Genomic DNA, 19,117 nt, shown 5'->3' on the forward strand with positions numbered 1-19,117 from the left:
TCAAGCTGCCCTCCAAGACCCCAATCAGTCTAGCCATGTTAGTGACTCTGAGTATTTGCATATATTTTATTATTTAGCTCACAAGTTTCCCCCTAACTTGCCTATCTGTCTCCAAATAGCTGTTCTCCTCAGTCTCAATCCAGCATCCATCTATATAATTCAGAAAGATGCATAGAAGGGTCTGTGGTTTAAAGGGGATGTTTAGCTGTTTTAGGAATTTCATTTGGGTATTAGTCAAAGAAGCCAGTCTCACTACTTTGTAATAAGACCTTGGCAAGTTGCTTAACTTTAACCTCAGAATATTTAATATGAAATTTAGAAAATAACATTTAGAACTACACAGAATAGTTATATGGATAAAATTCAATAATAAATTTAATTTAAAAAAAAAATGTTACGCGGGGCTGGGGATGTGGCTCAAGCGGTGGCGCGCTCGCCTGGCGTGCGTGCGGCCCGGGTTCGATCCTCAGCACCACATACAAACAAAGATGTTGTATCTGCCGATAACTAAAAAATAAATATTAAAAATTCTCTCTCTCTCTCTCCTCTCTCTCTCTTAAAAAAAAAATTGTTACGCAAGATACTATTAGCAGTTATCAGTAAGAAATCTAAATCCTACCTATCAGCTTATTATAAGAAATAACTAAGGCAATTTATGTACAATTTATTAGCTTGATACCTCATGTATTCAGTAAATATATGCAGTATCTGTGTCAGATCAGCAGCATTAGTAAAATACTTTAGTTTTTGAATAAATAAGAAAATAAATATTTGCTTTATAAAGTTTTCATTTCTTTATCTTTTCTTGATAAACAAAAACTACTATTGGCAACCAGCATCACTATCTGGGTTTTACAGAACTCTACTACTATAGAAAATAGTGACAGCTGAGAAGCAACATTATGCACTGCAGCCCAGAGTTATCACCAGAGCCATGCACCCACTCATTTTTCAGGACCATAAACTTTTCATTTGGGAAGTGAGTTATGTCATGCAAATTCAACTATGTACTCAGAGGGAAGGAGGGAGAAAGCAAGAAAGGAAAGAAAAAAGAGAAAAGAAATTTATATAGCCCAGTAATTCTGTCCAACATTCTATTCAGTGGACCAATATCCTGGGTGTGCAGTGGGACTGAAAATGTGAATCTATTGGTAAAAGTTTTCACAAACCTGTATATGGGGCCAAAGACATAAAACCACACATACTCTACCTGATGGGAAACTTTACAGAGATGCCAGGGTATTACTGGACAGTTACTTTCATGATTTGTGCTGATTTCAGGATTTACCTTTGCACAGAATGACTAAGACAGAATTCCACAGCATCTGAACTATCATGCCAATCAAAATGGCTGAACTTAATTAAGCATGTGACCTTAAGGATAAACACTTCATGAAAGACAAATTTCTATAGAAAGGAAACTCTCAAATAGGCTGTTCTACTCGACCCCCATGCTACCTCAAACCACTAGACACATCCTGGGCTACGCATGAGGCTAGGCACTGCATCTAGAGGCTCATGCTAACTCCCTGACAAGCATTCTCATAAGTAGTGAGGGTTAACATCACTGTTACTCCCCAATTCCTTTTCTGACGAGCACTGTAAGTCGTACCTGGTCTCCAGGCTGGCAGCCTCTTGAAGCATGTCATCTGTGATAGTGTCAGTGTCATAAAACTCCCTGAGTGCCTGCAGAAGCTCCTCCTTTCGATGAGCAGGCAGGCTCTCCGCCGTGAGCAGGGCTCTGGCCCCAGAACGCACCTGCCTGCGCTCAGGATCCTCCAGCAGGCGCAAGCCCTCCTCAGAGCCAATGGGGGCCTGGAACTCTTTGGCCAGCTGCTGCTTCAGATGGTTATCATAGTAGTTGGAAATGGCATGGCAGGAAGTACAGAGCAGGAGCACATCATGGGAGTTGTGATCCTTCATCTCAATTGGGAAGTGTTTCCGGTACTCATGTGGAATCACGTTCTTCCTGGACCAAACCCACACAGAGAGCAGTGCTAATTAGCATATGACACAGAGAACATGTGAAGCTAGCAGGTGGGCAACTGGGAGTCTAACCAGGACTCAAACATTTCTGAGAAGCTTTGGGCACTATGATCCCAGAGAGATAAAATGAAGGCAAAACTAGTTATTCTATTCTCAACCTGACCTGTGCCTTAGGTTCCTACCTATCCACCTGTGATTCAGGTTCCTCTCCTTGAAGTAAGTACAGAACACCTACTGTCAGGCTTCAGTGGAGGACTAAGGGCAGGGAGAAGTTAATAACAACCTTTGAGAAGGCTGTGCCCCCAGAAGAAAAAGTCACAAAGAAATGAAAAGATATGCTAATAGCCTTTGACCTCTGGAAAGCAACTCTCTCAAAGAAGCCTGGTGACCCAAGCAAGCCAATTTCCTTCATCTGAGGAATTCCTTGCTCTTGTTATTTTCCTGGGTTCATCATGACTCATCATTATTTTCTAAGAAGAACTATTTGTCTTTGAGAGGGAGAAAGAAAGAAAATTATTGCACAAAAGCCATGGAGAAAACCCAAGGGAGCAGCCTCACCTTCACTGTGTGGAGACCCTGGCATGAAAGAGCAGCCTTCAGGTAGCCAAAAACTCTATGAACAATATCAATGTTCAGAAAGCTTGAGAGCCTCAAGGTAGAACTAAAAGGACAGAGCTTCTACTAAAGGAAGTGGTCTTCAGAACTTCATGAGCCAAAGGAACCACTTTTTCCATGGCAGACTGTTACTGAGGATAATGCTAAATTCCAGAAATTAAGAACTGGCTCAGGAGAGATAGGGGCCACTAGAGAAGGCCAGGCAGAGTGTTGAAGCTCTTGGGGAAGCTGGGCCAAGCCTCTCAGACAAAGCCAGCAAACTCAACCAAAGCCTTTGAGGGTTCTGTGTGTAATAATCTCCATCTGAGACAGACAACCAGGGCAGCCCAATGCCACACTCACCGAATATAAGAGTCTGTCTTGCCACACACGACACACAGGTTCTCTTTAACCATCAAGTAATAGTCTCCTGGGGATTCAGGTCTTCCTGCAGGTTCAAACTGTAACTTGACCACAAAAGGCTCTTCACTCACCAGCTCTTAGAAAAAAATAAATAGTGTCAATTTTGTCCTGCCCCTTTCCACCCCCAAGGAAGAAGCATCCTTCTGTGTGCTGGCAGAAGACTATTTCTGAGGCATGACCACACAGTCTCTCTGTCTTCCTTATCTACCCCCTTCCTCATCCCACTCCCACTCCTGGCAGTACCCTTGTGCTGCAGCTAATTAAACTATGACAGCTGAATCTCACACCTCCAATGCCTTTGTCCAGATACCATTGAGCTTTTCTTCGGTCACAAGTGCAGAGGGGCTGTCCATCTGGAGCATGGAGAAAGCAGTTATCATAAAGAGGTGATTTTCTGTAGACAAGGGAGAGAGAAAGCTTATATTGAAAGCTAACTGTTGGCCAGGGTACCCATTACCTTCTCATAATCTCTTCTGAATGATTCAAACTAGTCTCCACATTAGGGTCAAACACACCCAATAAGGAAAAAACAAACAGGGCAAGAATCCATGTTCAATCCTCTATCTGCACTGCACTAGCAAGCAGAACTAGAAATCAATTTGTGAATGCCTCTAGTTTTTACACTTACAGAATGGGACATTAGGGAGTGAGTTAGGTAGCATTTACATAGCTCTGCTGTGAACAAAGAGGAAACAGCAACAAAATACTGCCAAATGACTGGATTAAGCAAAGTAACTTTAAAAATTTAAAGTTCAAGCTTAAGTCATGAGGGCCATGTAGATTTATCTCTGGCTCACATGAAATACTTCTTTCAACTTAATCATCTAATTCCTAAAGGCACTTTGCTATAGGGACCAAACTCTTGCTCCAAAGTACTTATTAGTCATCTTCTTACAACAAAGGTGTTATGTCCCACAGGGAAATTCTCATTGGCTAGAATTAGAGCTGGATATCATTCGCAACCATCAAATACCAAATGAACAAGAAACCCAAAGATGTATTTCCCCGGAAAAGTATCCGGCACCTCATGTTACACATTTTTACAGCTATCCTGAAACAAACAAGGGATAATAATTACACCCCCTTTGTAGGCAGAGACATTATAGTCTAAGATCCTGTGAGGGTCAATGATTAAGCTAGGCTAAGCGCTCCTCATTTCCACTTCAATTGTCAAAAAAGAGAAAAGTAAAAGAAGGGGAAAATAAGAAAAATACAAAAATCAAGCAAAGAATAGTCCAAATGTGCCTAAAGGCAGAGAAAAGTAACATTAACCCCTAAGGAGACTCTGCTAGCTGACCCAAGCCTTCTCCCAGACCCACGGCAAAGCCCCTCACAATCTTTTCTAGCCAGGGAACAACTGGGTTACCTGGCAGAATAGCCCACCCCCAGGGGCTTTCTTCTGTGTTTCCTGGGGTCTCTTCCTTGGTGGTTGCCTGGCACCATTCCATTGACCTTAGACTTTTTATTTCTTGGCTTCTGCTGACATTCTGTTGCTTCCCCATTAACCTCTTCTCCCAATCTACTAATTCCTTTGCTTCGAAATGGGATGTCTACCACATCCTGGCACTTCTCCAAGACTTTTCTCCAGCCAATGCGGTCATCATTTTCTTCCACAGGTAAATTCCTAGAGAAAGGGTGTCCAAGAAGATGGAGAAAGAGAGCCACGGAAATCTGGGCATCCCTGGCTGCATATGTTACCTGAAGAAAAAAAACTGGAGATCAGTGAAATCCAGAAGGCAAACTAGAGAGAGTAACTTCAAAATCAAAGAATTCTAATTCAAAATGTATTACAATCTAAGTATTATATACTTCTTAAAAACTTTTTATTATAAAAAATTCAAGTCATATGAAAGTAAATTGAATAGTATAATGAACTCTCACATTCCCTCTATCTTTAACAAAAATAGTTAAAGTAGGGGCTGGGGTTGTGGCTCAGCGATAGAGGATTCTCCTAGGACATGCAAGGCACTGGGTTCGATCCTTAGCACCACATAAAAATAAATAAATAGGGGCTGGGGATGTGGCTCAAGCGGTAGCACGCTCGCCTGGCATGCGTGTGGCCCGGGTTCGATCCTCAGCACCACATACAAACAAAGATGTTGTGTCCGCCGAAAACTAAAAAATAAATATTAAAAAAATTCAAAAATAAATAAATAAATAAATAAAGGTATATTTAAAAAATAGCTAAAATAATGATGTATTCTAAATGCCAGATAATCCTTATTACCTATATAAATCAATGAAATTTCTATTTGCTACCAAACTGCTAGACAAATTTTTCTCAAGTTTGGGGGAAAGACTGACAATGAGTACATGAAATTCACTTTGGGGGCAGCCATCTTTTAAAAGAGCTGAAACTATGACTATGAGCTGAATTAAGAGGACTGTGTGACTGTCAATCAGAAATGACCTATCATACCTGTTCATGCTGAAAAGAAATGAAACAAATAAGTTTTAATCATGGACCTCATATCAAAAGTCACAGAGTCCATTCCTCTAATTAATTTAACAATAGTAAGTCATTCTTTCTGGCAACTGATAACATCCAAGCTGGTCATAAATAAAAGTAGTCAAAATTAATAGCTCTTCCCCAAAAGAGGGAAAGACTTTAAAAATTCCTTTAATTTAACTTTAATAATCAGGCTGGGTAAATAATTTTATTGGTAAGGATGTCCTACCTTTTAGAATAATAAAACAAGTTCAGCTACACTTTTCCACCTAGATCCAACAATCTACTTATCTTTTTTTTTTTTTTTTTTTTGTGTGTGTGTGTGTGTGTGGTGCTAGGGATGAACCCAGGGCCTTGTGCATGCAAGGCAAGCATTCTACCAACTAAGCTATATCCCAAGCCCCAAATCTATTGATCCATTGGCAGACTGTCTCTCACTGAAGAGCCCAGAATGCTTCTCAACACAATGTTTTCAAAAGATAAAGAAACAGGTGTTTTCAAAAAAGCAGTGCCGGTACCTTGGATGTCAACATGCAAAAGAACAAGTGTAGATCCCTAACTCACAGGACACACAAACATTTAATTCAAAATGGATCACATACCTAAATGCAAGAGCTAAAACAAGATCTTAAAGGAGAACACAGAGTCTCAGGCTATGCAATGATTTCCTGGATATGTCTTCAAAAAAAGTGATAAAACAATAACTAGACAATTGCCTGGTGCAGTGGTACACACCTGTAATCCCAGAGGCTCATGAGGCAGGAGCCTGCCTCAGCAAAAGCGAGGTGCTAAGAAACTCAGTGAGACCTTATCTCAAAATAAAAACTAAAAAGGGCTAGGGATGTAGCTCATTGGTAGAGTACTCCTGTGTTCAATCCTCAGTACCAAAAAATAAGATTGTGATGAGAGGTATACAATTTTGCAATTGTACTAAAATCCATCATTTGTGTAATTTAAAGTGGATAATTTTTATTATAGGTAAATTGTATCTCAACAAAAATGTTCTCGGGGCTGGGGATGTGGCTCAAGCGGTAGCGCGCTCGCCTGGCATGCGTGCGGCCCAGGTTCGATCCTCAGCACCACATACAAAGATGTTGTGTCCACCGAAAACTAAAAAATGAATATTAAAAAAATTTTTTTAAAAATGTTCTAAAAAGAAAGAAACTTACTCAGGGTCACAAATCAGAAATCTCTGGAGAAAACAAACTCAGGGCTGGAGATACAGCTCAATGGTAGAGCACTTGCCTACATGTGCAAAGCCTGGGTTCAATTCCCAGCACCACAAAAATAATAATAAATACATAAATAAATAAAATATATAATTAAAATTAAGCTTTTTTTTAAAAAAGAAAGAAAACAAACTCAAGTAATTTGATTCCTAGAACTCTCCCACAGAATGTTAAACTTGAGATACTACTGTGAAATCTTTCCATTTATTTATTTATGTATGTATGTATGTTTGTATGTTTTGATACCAGTGATTGAATCCAAGGGTGCTTAACCACTGAGCCACATTTCTAGTCCCCCACACACACACTTTTTGGGACAGAGTCTTGCTAAGTTGCTGAAACTGGTCTTAAACTTATGATCCTCATGCCCCAACCTCCCAAGTTGCTGGGATTGCAGGCATGCGTTACTACCCCTAAACATTTTTGAAGAATGAACAAGTGGTATCCAATGTGGTAAATGAGAAGGCCAAAACCTAGACCTACTGGGTGTGGTAGGCCAAAAAGTCAAAAATCAAATTGGTTTGAGCCACAGAGATAGGAAAGTAGGGAGGACTATTTCATCAGATGACTATGAAAGCAAGGGTACAAGCAGGGGTGGAAGTGGAAAGATAAGATAAAAGTCTCTTTCAAAAGCACAAGATAAGGACTGGGTTTGTGGCTCAGTGGTAGAGCACACGCCTAGAACGTGGGAGGCCCTGGGTTCGATTCTCAGCATCACATAAAAATAAAATAAAGGTATTGTGTCCAACTACAATTGAAAAATAAAGCACAAGGGCTGTGGTTGTGGCTCAGTGGTAGAGCGTTTGCCTAGCATGCCTGAGGCCCTGGGTTTGATCCTCAACACCACATAAAATAGATAAATAAACAAAATAAATGTATTGTGTCTAACACCCCCCCAAAAAAAAAGAAAAAAGAAAAGAAGAGCACAAGATGATTGAGAGCATCAAGACTACAGGGCTAGGCAACTACCACTTCCTACCCCAAAACAGTGTAAAAGTTTAAGTCATATAATGGTTAAACCAGAGAGGATCTGGACCTTGTATACCAGCCACAACCCAAGAGAGGGGCAAAATGTCACTTGGAAAAAAAGGAGGAGATTGTGAGAAAGTCTACGTATTGTATGGTGAGACCACCAGCTCCCTTCTCCCCTTCGCCTACTAGCTAATGAGCAGTGGGGTAGAAGATTATACCTAGAGAAACTAAGAGAAAAAAGAGTTACTGACATCTGACTATAATCTGTAGCTACTGGCAATGAAGCCCACTAGTCCAAAAGTCCTAGCCATACTCTGTGCTCTCAATGAAAATTTTTTAATATCAAATGCAAATGTTATTTTCCAAAATCTTGTTAAGCATTATTTTTATAATTACAACAACAACAAAAATCATTGCTAAAACAATGAAAAAAAAGTCACTGGAAATTCTGAATGCTTACAGAAATAATATGAATCACAAATTTGGTTTCAAATTTGGCAACAATTAACTTCATCACCCTAAATTTTTATTCTGAAAATTTTCAAATATATAAAAGTTAAAAGACTAGCAATAACAACTGACATTCATAATTGTCAATAACTGCTTTATCTCTTTATAAAAAACCATCACATTTTTTGGCTGAATTTATTTCAAAGTTAAGTTATATCTATTATATTTCACTTCTAAATCTCTCCGTGTGTATCTCCTAAAACAAGGACACTCTCCTACAGAATCACAACACTCCAGAACTATAACAATAACACAATATAAGAACATTATAGTTAACTGGGCACCATGGCACATGCCTATAATAACCACAATGACTCAGGAAGCTGAGGTAGGAGGATTGAAAGTTCAAGGCCAGCCTTAGCAATTTAGTGAGACCCTGTCTCAAAAAAAATATAAAGGGATGAAGATATAGATAATTAAAATGTCTAATAAATAGTTTAATATCTCTAATTATCCTAAGAAAAAGTCTTTTAAAGATATTCCAGGATTTGGGGTCCCTGATTCAATCAAGAACCACCAGCCAGGCATAGTGGCAAATGCCTGTACTCCCAGCCTCAAGTATCTCGCATCTAGACTATTACAGTAGCCTCCTGCTGGCCTACCTGCCTTGACTCTTGTGTACCTGCAATCCTTCTCCATAGAGTAACCAAAATGGTCTTTTAGCCTGGCATGGTGGTGCACACCTATAATCCCAATGGCTTAGGGGGCTGAGCAGGAGGATTGTGAGTTCAGAGACAACCTTAGCAACTTAGCGAGGCCCTATGCAACTCAGCAAGACCATGTCTCAAAATAAAATATTAAAAAGGACTAGGGAGGGGCTGGAGTTGTAGCTCAGCGGTAGAGTGCTAGCCTAGCACATGTGAAGCCCTGGGTTCGATCCTCAGCACCATTTATAAATAAATAAAATAAAGGCACTGTGTACAACTACACCTAAAAAAATAAATAATTAAAAAAGGGTGAGGGGGGCTGGGGTTCTAGCTCAGCTGTAGAGCGCTCGCCTTGCATGTGCGAAACCCTGGGTTCGATCCTCAGCACCACATAGAAATAAATAAGTGAAATAAAGGTATTGTGTCCAACTACAACTAAAAATAAATAAATATTTTTTTAAAAAAAAGGTTGGGGGGGCCTGGGGATGTGGCTCAGTTGGTTAAGTGCTCTTGGATTCAATCCCCCAGGACCAAAACAAAAACAAAAACAAAAAAACAGTGTGGTAGTGCATGCCAATAATCCCAGCGATATGGAAGGTTGAGGCAGGAGGATCACAAGTTTGAGGTCAGCCTCAGCAATTTAGTGAGACCCTGTCTCAAAATGAAAAAGCAAAAAGGACTGGGGGAGCAGCTCTGTGGTAAAGCACCCCTGGGTTAAATCTCCAGTACCAAAAAAATTTAAAAAAGAACCACACAGAGCATGTATATGTCACTTTGCCACTTTCAATATTAATCAACATTTTTTATATGCTAGCTTTACTGAGATATAATTCACTCATTTTAAAAGTATCTAACTCATGATTTTTAGTGTACTTACGAAGTGGTGCAACTATCACCAGAATCAACTTTAGAACATCCTCATCACCCCAAAGAGAAACCTTATATTCTTATCTGAGTTCCCCAATCTTAGGCAACTACCTATCTATTTTCTGTCTCTACACATTTACCTATTCTGGATACTGCATGCAAATGGAATCACACACTATGAGATCCCTTGTGACTGATTTTTCTCACTTGGCACAACACTAAAGATTCATCAGTGTTAGAGAATGTACCACTTTTATGAATAACAATATCCCACTGTATGGTTATATCACATTTTATTTATCCATTCATCAGCTATTTGATCTGATCAGCTCTTTACGTCTCCTCCTTAAACGTGAATAGATAACTTAGGTTATGAACATTTGAGAAAAATCTTTAACATGAAAGACAAAGACCAAAACATTTTTAATAAGGAACTCAGAGAAAAAAGAGACAATTCAGGAAGCAAAGAAAACTTCAGAAATCTTTAATATTCTAAGATATGATATTATACCCATTAAAAAAAAGAAACAGAAATCTATTTTAAAAGTGAATACTTAAAGATGACCAAGGAGTTCTTGTGGTTTAAAAACATGATAAGGAATAATTAAAAATTCAATAGAAAAACTACAAGATAAATTTGAAGAAATTTCCCAGAAGATAAAAGAAAAAAAAGAGATGGAAAATACAAGAGAAAATATTTCTCCAAGAAAATTAGAAGATCAGTTCATGGAGTCCAATTTCCAGTATACTAAAAATATATGAGTTCTAAAAAAGAAAAGTAGACTACAACATTTTCAGAAATAATTTGAGAATAATTCCCTGAACTGAAAGACATTAGCTTCTCAACTAAAGGGTTCACTGAATTAAAACAAAATGAATGAAAAATGGCCTAAGCATCATGTTTGTCCTTATGAATTTCAAAAAACTAAGGAGAAGAAATGTTCCAGAAAGAAAAAGAAATCATACACTAAACATCAACACTGGAAGCTAGATGACAAGGAGCACTGCCTTCAAAGTTCTGAAAGAAAAGTATTTCCACCCTAAAATGCTATCCTCAGTCAAACTATTTATTAAGAGAAAGGGAAACCAAGTATTTTTCAGACAGGTAGGTGTCATAAATCACATACCAGTGCTCCCTTTCTCAGGAAGCTGTTATAAATGTATGCCACCAAGATAAAAAAGGCCTGGAATTTAGAAAATATAAGATCAACTATAGAAGAGAGGTGAAGGGAATCTCTGGGCTGATGCTAGAAGCAAAATTCCAGGATGAGAGTTGGGCAGCAGGGTTAGAGTACAATCAGTCCTGGGAGGGATCTGTCATCTGTCATCCATAGGGGGATGGCTCCATGAGAAAACCAAATGAGTAGTCCACCTGATGTGTCTGAACCAGCCAAGAGCAGATCTATAGTTCTGGCAAAGAGGTGAAGGTAAAAACAATTCATAGTTATATAGAACACGAAGCAAGGAAAAATATAAATATTGTTCCTGGGAAAACAAAAAGTGTGTAAGAAAAAATAACATTGTGGTTTACCATGTTACTTAGTCATAAAAAATAGCAATATCAATAGTGGAAGGGCTAGGAGAGTGCTTGCCTCCCAAGCCCAAGGCCTTGGCTTTTATCCCCAGAACCTCAAAAAATAAAGAAAGTCCTCTACACACACATATTTATATTATATTATATTTATATTATATTAACTAATAAAAATGATAATTTACCTACATTAGGAGAATGGGATAGGGAATAAATACTAGGTTGAACATAAAGAAATTGCAAGACTACTAAATCATATCTTCTATAGTAAAAATTCAAAAGATATATGTACAATAAGAAAAGAGCAATGCATGTAATTTAGAAATATCCTGGAAACTACCAGAAAGAAATTCTTCTGATAAGAAGGAAGAGGAATTAGGAATGAGAGGGTTAAGGCAGGTAACCACTTACTGTTTCTTATGTGATGTCTTAAATAACACTATATTTTTCATTAATTAATAATTAATTAACTATTAATTAATTATTTGTATTCATAAAAAATTACATTTTCTGAAATTCCTGGCACATAATAAATACTCAAAAATAAAATATAATAGAGACTAAATCTTTTATTTAAAGTGGCAGGTACATTATCTTGAGTATCTTGAGTATCACCAGATTCTAAGTCTATTTTAAGGCATCTCTACCTATTACTTATATCACACATGAAAATCAGAATTTTAAAAACAATTATATTTCGGAGGCAATGACTTTTATTCTTCCACTATTCTGATAAGAAGTACCTGATCCTCTGAAAGATTCTCAGCATCCCAGTTGCTGCAACGAAGTAGAAGGGACTTGTCAAGGGGAAAGTTCAAAACTGTTTCAGCAAGTGATTTCAGGCTAAGTCCATTACACAGCAAATTTTTCCTACAATAAAAAAATCATATATCAAAAAATGAGCGAAGAATATGAGAGGAAAATAAAAAAATGACATATAAATGGCCAATAATAACCAGAGGACCAATAATCACTAGACATCAAATAAAATGATAATTTGTTACCTATTAGAGTGCAAAGAGTTTTTTTAAAAACTGTATACAGTGTCAATGAAGAATAAAGAATCAGGCAATATCATTTAAAATTTGTGAATGAATGGGCTGGGGATGTGGCTCAGTGATTTGCCTAGTGCTTGCCTAGCATACATGAGGACATAGGTTCAATCCCTAGTGCCACACTCAAAAATTAATAACTAAACAAATACAAAAATAAAATTTGTGAATGGTACTTTTTTTTTAGCCTTTGTGAAAAACAGTTTAATAATAAACAAATGCCAAAACTTTGAACATGAAAATTCTCTGATCCAACAATTCCACTTTTGGGAGTTTATCCTAAAGACAAAAGTACATAAAATGATCTTCACTAAAGCACTACTTACAATAGGAAAAAAATATAAACAAAACAACCTAAATGCCTATCAATAGTGTTTACGTATTCTTTTTTTAAAATATTTTTAGTTATAGATGGACACAATACCTTTATTTTATTTATTTTTTAAAATATTTATTTTTTAGTTGTAGTTGGACACAATACCTTTGTTTTATTTATTTATTTTTATGTGGTGCTGAGGATCGAACCCAGGGCCTCGCACATGCTAGGCAAGCACTCTACCACTGAGCCACAACCTCAACCCCTATGCATTACTTCTTAAATTTGAAAAAGTGATAAGATTATTTTCACTGAAGAGGTGAAAGTTCAAAAACTAATAATATAAACTACACTTTGTGTGCTTCAAAAAAATTCTGATTAAAATTGCCACAAAGTGGTACAAAAATTTAATTTGTCCAAAGATCAAAAACAAATATGAAATTAAGAACACATGTAACACATGCCTATAATCCCAGCTACTCAGGAGGCTTAGACAGAAGAACTGCAAGTTCAAGGCCAGCCTTGGAAATTTAGAGGGACCTGTCTCAAAAAAAAAAAAAAAAAAGTCAAATGCTCATTAGCAGAGCTTGTAGCTCAGTGGTTAAGTTAAATCCTCAGTACCAAAATAAAATAAAATATAAAAGTAGGAGCCGGGTTATAGCACAGTGGTAAGCATGTGCACAACATGAGCATGGCCTTGGGTTCAATACCCAGTACCAAAAAAATTACAACAGAAGTGAATGTTTATTATTAAAACTCAAATGACAGAGAAATACAATGGGTGAAAAGGAAACTCCTCCATTCATTCACCCATATTTTCTCTCCTCAGAAATAACCACTCTTAACAATGTCACCCCTCCATGTTTTTTCTATGCACAAAAAACAACAGATGGTTATAGGTAAAGGAGAAAATGTCTTATTTTGGTATTTGCTTTGTTCTCTGCTTTGCAACTTGCTCTATTCTTAATGTACTATGTACTTCCTTCCATGGCAGATAATACAAATGTTCTCACTTCATCCTTTTTAACAGCTGTGTAGTTTTACAAGCATGGGTACTTCTATTTCTTAAAATCGTTACCCTCATTGAAGACAATATTTAATTTTTGGTTATTTAATAATTCCACTTGAGTGATTAAATTTTTCTTAATGTCACATTTGGGAAGATTTCACATTTCTTGAGGATGAATTAAAAACAAAATGCCAAGGCTGGAGTTGTAGCTCAGTGGTAAAGCACTTGGCTGGCATGTGTGAGGCCCTGGGTTCAATCCTCAGCACCATGTAAAAAAAATAAAGGTCTTATACCCATCCACAACTCAAAAAATATTTTTTTAAAAATGCCACTTTTCCACTTTATGTTTTCAATAAAAGATTTCAAAATCATTTACAACAACCTCTACAATAAAAAAATCTAAAGATGCTAGGCACAGTGATGCACACCTATAGTCCCAGCTACTTGGGAGCCTGGAGACAGGAAGATTGTTGAAGCACTGGAGTTTGGACCAGTCTGGGGAATATAGTGAAACCCTGTCTCTTAAAAAAGTCTAAAGAGTAAGAAGATAGCAGTTGTCCCCCTAAAATCTTGCTACCTTTAGTTAAATGTCAGTTCCATCTAACTTCCTAGTCAGCTGAAAGAAATTACTTACCATAGTCAACAACAGGAGCAATCTAACAGCTGTTAATACTGAGTTTGAATCTTACCTCTAATATCAAAAATACTATGTCAAAAATTTTAAATTTATTACTAAAATGCTCAATAAAAGTGTTTTTAAAATATTTTTTGAAGTTGTATATGGACACAATACCTTTACTTTATATATTCATCTTTATGTGGTGCTGAGGATTGAACCATGGGCCTCACACGTAGAGTGCTAGGCAAGCATTCTACCACTGAGCTACAACCCCAGCCCCAATAAATAGTTTTTAAAATTCTGATGTCCTTAAAAAAAGGAAAGGTCCTATAAGTTTTATTCTTATTTCTGGAGAAATTCAAAATAATATTCAGCTATGGCTAAATTCTTATTTTGACACTTGATCATTCTGTATTTAGTCAAAAAGAGAATTCAATGTACCTTCAATTTTTATGTGTTCATATAGGTAAGAATAAATGCATAGAAAAAGATCTAAAAGGAAAATCAAGCAGCTGTAATGATGAAGAAAGTAACAGTTAAAATTTACATAGTACTGTACATGTCGAACACTAAGTTCTTTACAGAGTTTAACTGATTTAATCCTCACACCAGTCTTACAAGGTGGAAACACTGCTATCTCTTATAGATAAAGAAACTGAGGAACAGAGAAGTTAGTGCCTTGCCAAACTTCACAAAGCTAGTGAGTGGCAGCACTGGGACTCCCACACATAGTCTGCTCCCAAGTCAACCTTTAGCTTCTATACATGGCACAGAATATGGGAGGCCTAAATAAAAGGTAGCTTTTGCTGTTATCCTTAAAATATTTTTTACAGAATTTTCATTTTTACAGCAATATTTTAATGAAACAAAATGTATAGAAAAAAATGTATACTTACAAGAGATTTCTGCATATAAACCAAACTAAAAATTCACTTTTTAAAAATATATATTTTTAAGTTGTAGATGGACACAATAATACCTTTATTTTACTTTTATGTGGTGCTAAGGATCGAACCCTGTGCTTCACACATGCTAAGTGAGTGCTCTACCACTGAGGGCTGGGGCTCAGTGGTAGAGCATGTGTGAGGTACCACAAATAAATTAATTAATAAATAAAATAAAGGTCCATCCACAATTTTAAAAATATTTTTTTTAAAATTCATTTTATACAAAAAAACTATGATAAGCACAGATTTTAATCAGGCCATCTCTGAAGCTTGTCAAATCCTCCCACCTTTTAGTGTCAGTGTCACTTGAGGCAAGAAGAGCTGTTTCAGCTCCTGTCATTATAAAGGAGGACTGGTACAAACACATGAGGAGGAAACATGACCCCTGGAAAAAACAAGTTGAAATAGAATTTCCATAGGAATAGAATTCTAAGGAAAAGGGAAATCACTCTTCCTCCCAGACAAGTGCTAGCTCTACCATAATTTTTAGCCTAAAGCAAGATTTGCAAACTCAAATGCTTATCAGGATGAGTCAGGGTTATAATGGGAATGGTAGAGATTCTGATAAATTTAAAAGAGCATGTTCATTAAAGGGGACAATCACTATCTGGCCCATTATTGCCCTCAAGAACTCTGCACTCATTTAAATTTTCAAGAAAAGCCAGAAATACTGATACTTACAATTAAATCTTCTGGATTTAAAACTGAATTTTCATGTGGGAAAAAAAAGCTGCAGCCCTAATTTAGTCAGTTTGTAAATTTATAGTGATACTTTACTAACATTTCATCAAAAAAAGACAAATTCACCAGGCATGGTGGCACACACCTATAATCCCAGCTACTTGTGAGGCTGAGGAAGGAGGATCCCAAGTCTGAGGTCAGCCTGGGAAACTCAATGAGACCCTGTCTCAAAAAAATAAAAAGGCCTGGGGATATAGCTCAGTATTACAGTGTTTGCTTAGTATGCACAAGACTGTGGGTTCAAACATCAGCACCATACTACAAAAATGACAAATTCTAGGTAACTAAAGTGGTCTCGGAAGTTGAAATAATCTTACAAGTTCAATATGCACTTCAGAATCCTCTGGGTTTCTAAAGAATTTCAAAGATTTCATTATCGATTTCCAATAATCTACAAATCTTGCTAAAATGTTTGCCCCACAGCTGTGGGTAGCCTAGCATTCATGTCAATCATACCTTTGCCGTATGGCCAGATAGCGGAGGTCCAGGCACCCCCGAACAATGAGGCCATAATCCTGCAGAAGCTTGCTGGCATCTTCTGAACATCCCACTCCAACTTTTAAAATGGTGCCATTTGCCAAAATGTCCAATAACGTTCTTGGTAGTGTTTTACCTCCACAGATCAGCTTGGGTAAGCGAACCAAGACACACAGGCCACTTGGTGAGGCCATCTGTAAGAGTGACAGAGGACTGGCTTTGCCTTCCAGATTCACCTGCAACACAGCAAGAAAGACCATGATCTGCGGTTCATACCACTGAAGAGCAGTAAGCACAACACAAAACTGGGGGCAAGGGTGGGGTGGGGTAAGGCTAAGAGGCACATCTTAAACTTCCCAAAGAGAGAAGCCAACCAGATTTGGGGTTAAATCCAAGGAGAGTAAGTACTAATAAACACAATGGACACTGTGAAGCAGCAACCTAAATAAAGCTTCCTGAGGGCCCAACTGTAGCCCTGAAACATGAGCAGTCCATAAACAGTGGCCAGCTGACAAAGAGGCACTCTGGGACACACATTGGCAGAATCCGACACAGTACTAGAAAAGAGGGCTAAGGAGTAGAGTGCCAAATGACCATGTTCTCTTCATCATCCAGACTCTCTGACACACATACCAGCAACACCATTCACTTACCTTATCATCACACTCTCAAAAACTGATTTTTAAAAATAGGTAGGAAATACAGCTGTGTAAATAAGTGGTACCTGCCAATAAAACAAACCCTGGTGGCACAAAGTGCTTTCTCAGCAGTTCTTATCTAAATGGTGGTCATAAAGATAAAAATGGATATTGATCATTAAGTTAGGACATTTATATCTTAAGAGAAAAATAATTTCATGTATTATCCATATTTAGACCTAGGTTTCATCTTTTGGGGGTCATAGGTCAATTTGAAAAAAATACTAAAAGCTAAAATGTTATCCCTAGAAAAATTTATTTACAAAATTCACATATATTTTTAAGAGTTTAAAGATTCCCTAAAACTATCCATGGGATGTTGAGCATAGAGGTACAGTCCCATAATCCCAGCAACCCAGGAGGCTAAGACAGGAGGATCACATGTGTGAAGCCAGCCTCAGAAACTTAGAGAGATCCTGTCTTAAAATAAAAAATAAAAAGGAATGGTGATGCAGCTCACTGGTAAAGGTCAAGAACCCCTGGGTTCAATCCCCAGTACCAAAAACAAAAAACTATCCATGGGCTCCAAAATGAGGTTCCCAATAAATTCCAATCCTTCTCATATTTCAGGGGAGAAAACTTAAGGCCTATAGGTGAAACAGTTTGACCAAATATGATGACTTATTAATAAAGCCAGGACTATAACCTAAATTTCCCAGTCTCTAGAGAAGTACTTCTCAAAGGACAGTGATTTTTCCCTCCAAAGGAAATTTGGTAATGTCTGGAGAATCTGGAGAAAATTTTTGCTGTCACATATGGGAGAAAGAAGTGCACTGGGATCTAGTAGGTAGAGGCCAGAACTCTGCTAAACATCGCACACTGTACAGACATTCACAGTGAAAAATCACTTGCCCAAAATGTGAAAAATGGAGAGGTTGAAAGACCCTGTGCCAGGACAGTGTGGCTCTCTCACTGCCACACTACCTATGTGCGAGGCACTGCACAGTGCCATCACAGACATGGTTATGGAAGCATGGTTTCTGATTTAGGAACATACAGCCTCACAGGAGGTGCAGCAGACATTAGAAACACAAGCTGACAAACACAGAAAACGACACAGCAAATACCAAAGGAGTGATTCAAACAGTGTCACAAGTAATCAGCAGGAATATTTCATAGTTGAGCTAACCAAAGTCACAGAGAGAAACGAGCATCACAAAGAGCTGCTGTTAAAAATAAAATATTTGAGAGTCTTGGCCCTCAAATTCTACCCTAATGCTAAGTAAAATATGAGTTAATTCATACAAGCCTTAGAATTTCTTCTCAGGCACTGCTTTACAAATAAGTAGTAGTTCTATATCCTTAAAACAAACCATGCCAGTGTGATCTCTATGGTGTCTATCTCAGTCAAGATCCAAAAGACTTAGAAGAAATATGACTACTTCTGGGTGTGGTGGCACACAACTGTAGTCTCAGTGACTCGGGAGGCTGAAGAAGAAGGATCACAAGTTTAAGGTTAGCCTCAGCAATTTAGCAAGGCCCTAAACAACTTAATAAGACCCATCTCAAAATAAAAAATAAAAAGGACTGAAGATGTGGCTCAGTGTGGGCTCAATCCCCAGTACCAAAAAACAAAACAAACAAACAAAAAGAGAACTGAATATTGGTTTTTGTTCTATACCAATCCATCTTGATGTGGCAAAACTGCCTTTTTCATTAATAAGCAGCTTTCTCCCTCTGTAATACAGGCTGAATATTCCTTATCCAAAAAATCTTGACACCAGAAGTATTTTGGATTTAGATTTTTTTTTCAGATTTTGGAATATTTGCATATACAATGAAATATCTTGAGGATGAGACCCAAGTCTAAACATAAAATTCATTTATGTTTCATATATATTTTATATATACCACCAAAAGGTAATTTTGTACAATATTATTAGCACAGCTGCATTTTGGCTATGACCTGTCACATGAGGTTAGGTGTGGACTTTCCACTTGTATCATGTCAGCACTCAAGAATTTTCAGATTTTGGAGCATTTTAGACTTTCAGATTAAGGATGCTCAATGTATATCTGCCCTGCCTTAGAAAAGGCTATAGCTCTCCAC

The 19,117-nt window shown here is 37.6% G+C and overlaps 1 protein-coding gene across 2 annotated transcripts in view; it reads right to left on the reverse strand.

Moving 5' to 3' along the window:
• Exd2 (exonuclease 3'-5' domain containing 2) overlaps positions 1-19,117 on the reverse strand; it is a 51,933-nt gene that overhangs the window by 2,652 nt on the left and 30,164 nt on the right. For both annotated transcript variants that reach the window (XM_076848309.2, XM_076848310.2), the window contains exons 3-8: positions 16,349-16,605; positions 11,952-12,078; positions 4,370-4,701; positions 3,291-3,397; positions 2,944-3,079; positions 1,613-1,969 (exon numbers count right to left, since the gene is read on the reverse strand). In XM_076848309.2, the coding sequence (XP_076704424.2) occupies positions 1,613-1,969; positions 2,944-3,079; positions 3,291-3,397; positions 4,370-4,701; positions 11,952-12,078; positions 16,349-16,605 (1,316 nt within the window). The remainder of the gene's footprint in view (positions 1-1,612; positions 1,970-2,943; positions 3,080-3,290; positions 3,398-4,369; positions 4,702-11,951; positions 12,079-16,348; positions 16,606-19,117) is intronic.

This window comes from Callospermophilus lateralis, chromosome 3 (genome assembly GCF_048772815.1).
Source record: "Callospermophilus lateralis isolate mCalLat2 chromosome 3, mCalLat2.hap1, whole genome shotgun sequence".
In the NCBI taxonomy this organism is placed as follows: Eukaryota; Metazoa; Chordata; class Mammalia; order Rodentia; family Sciuridae; genus Callospermophilus; species Callospermophilus lateralis.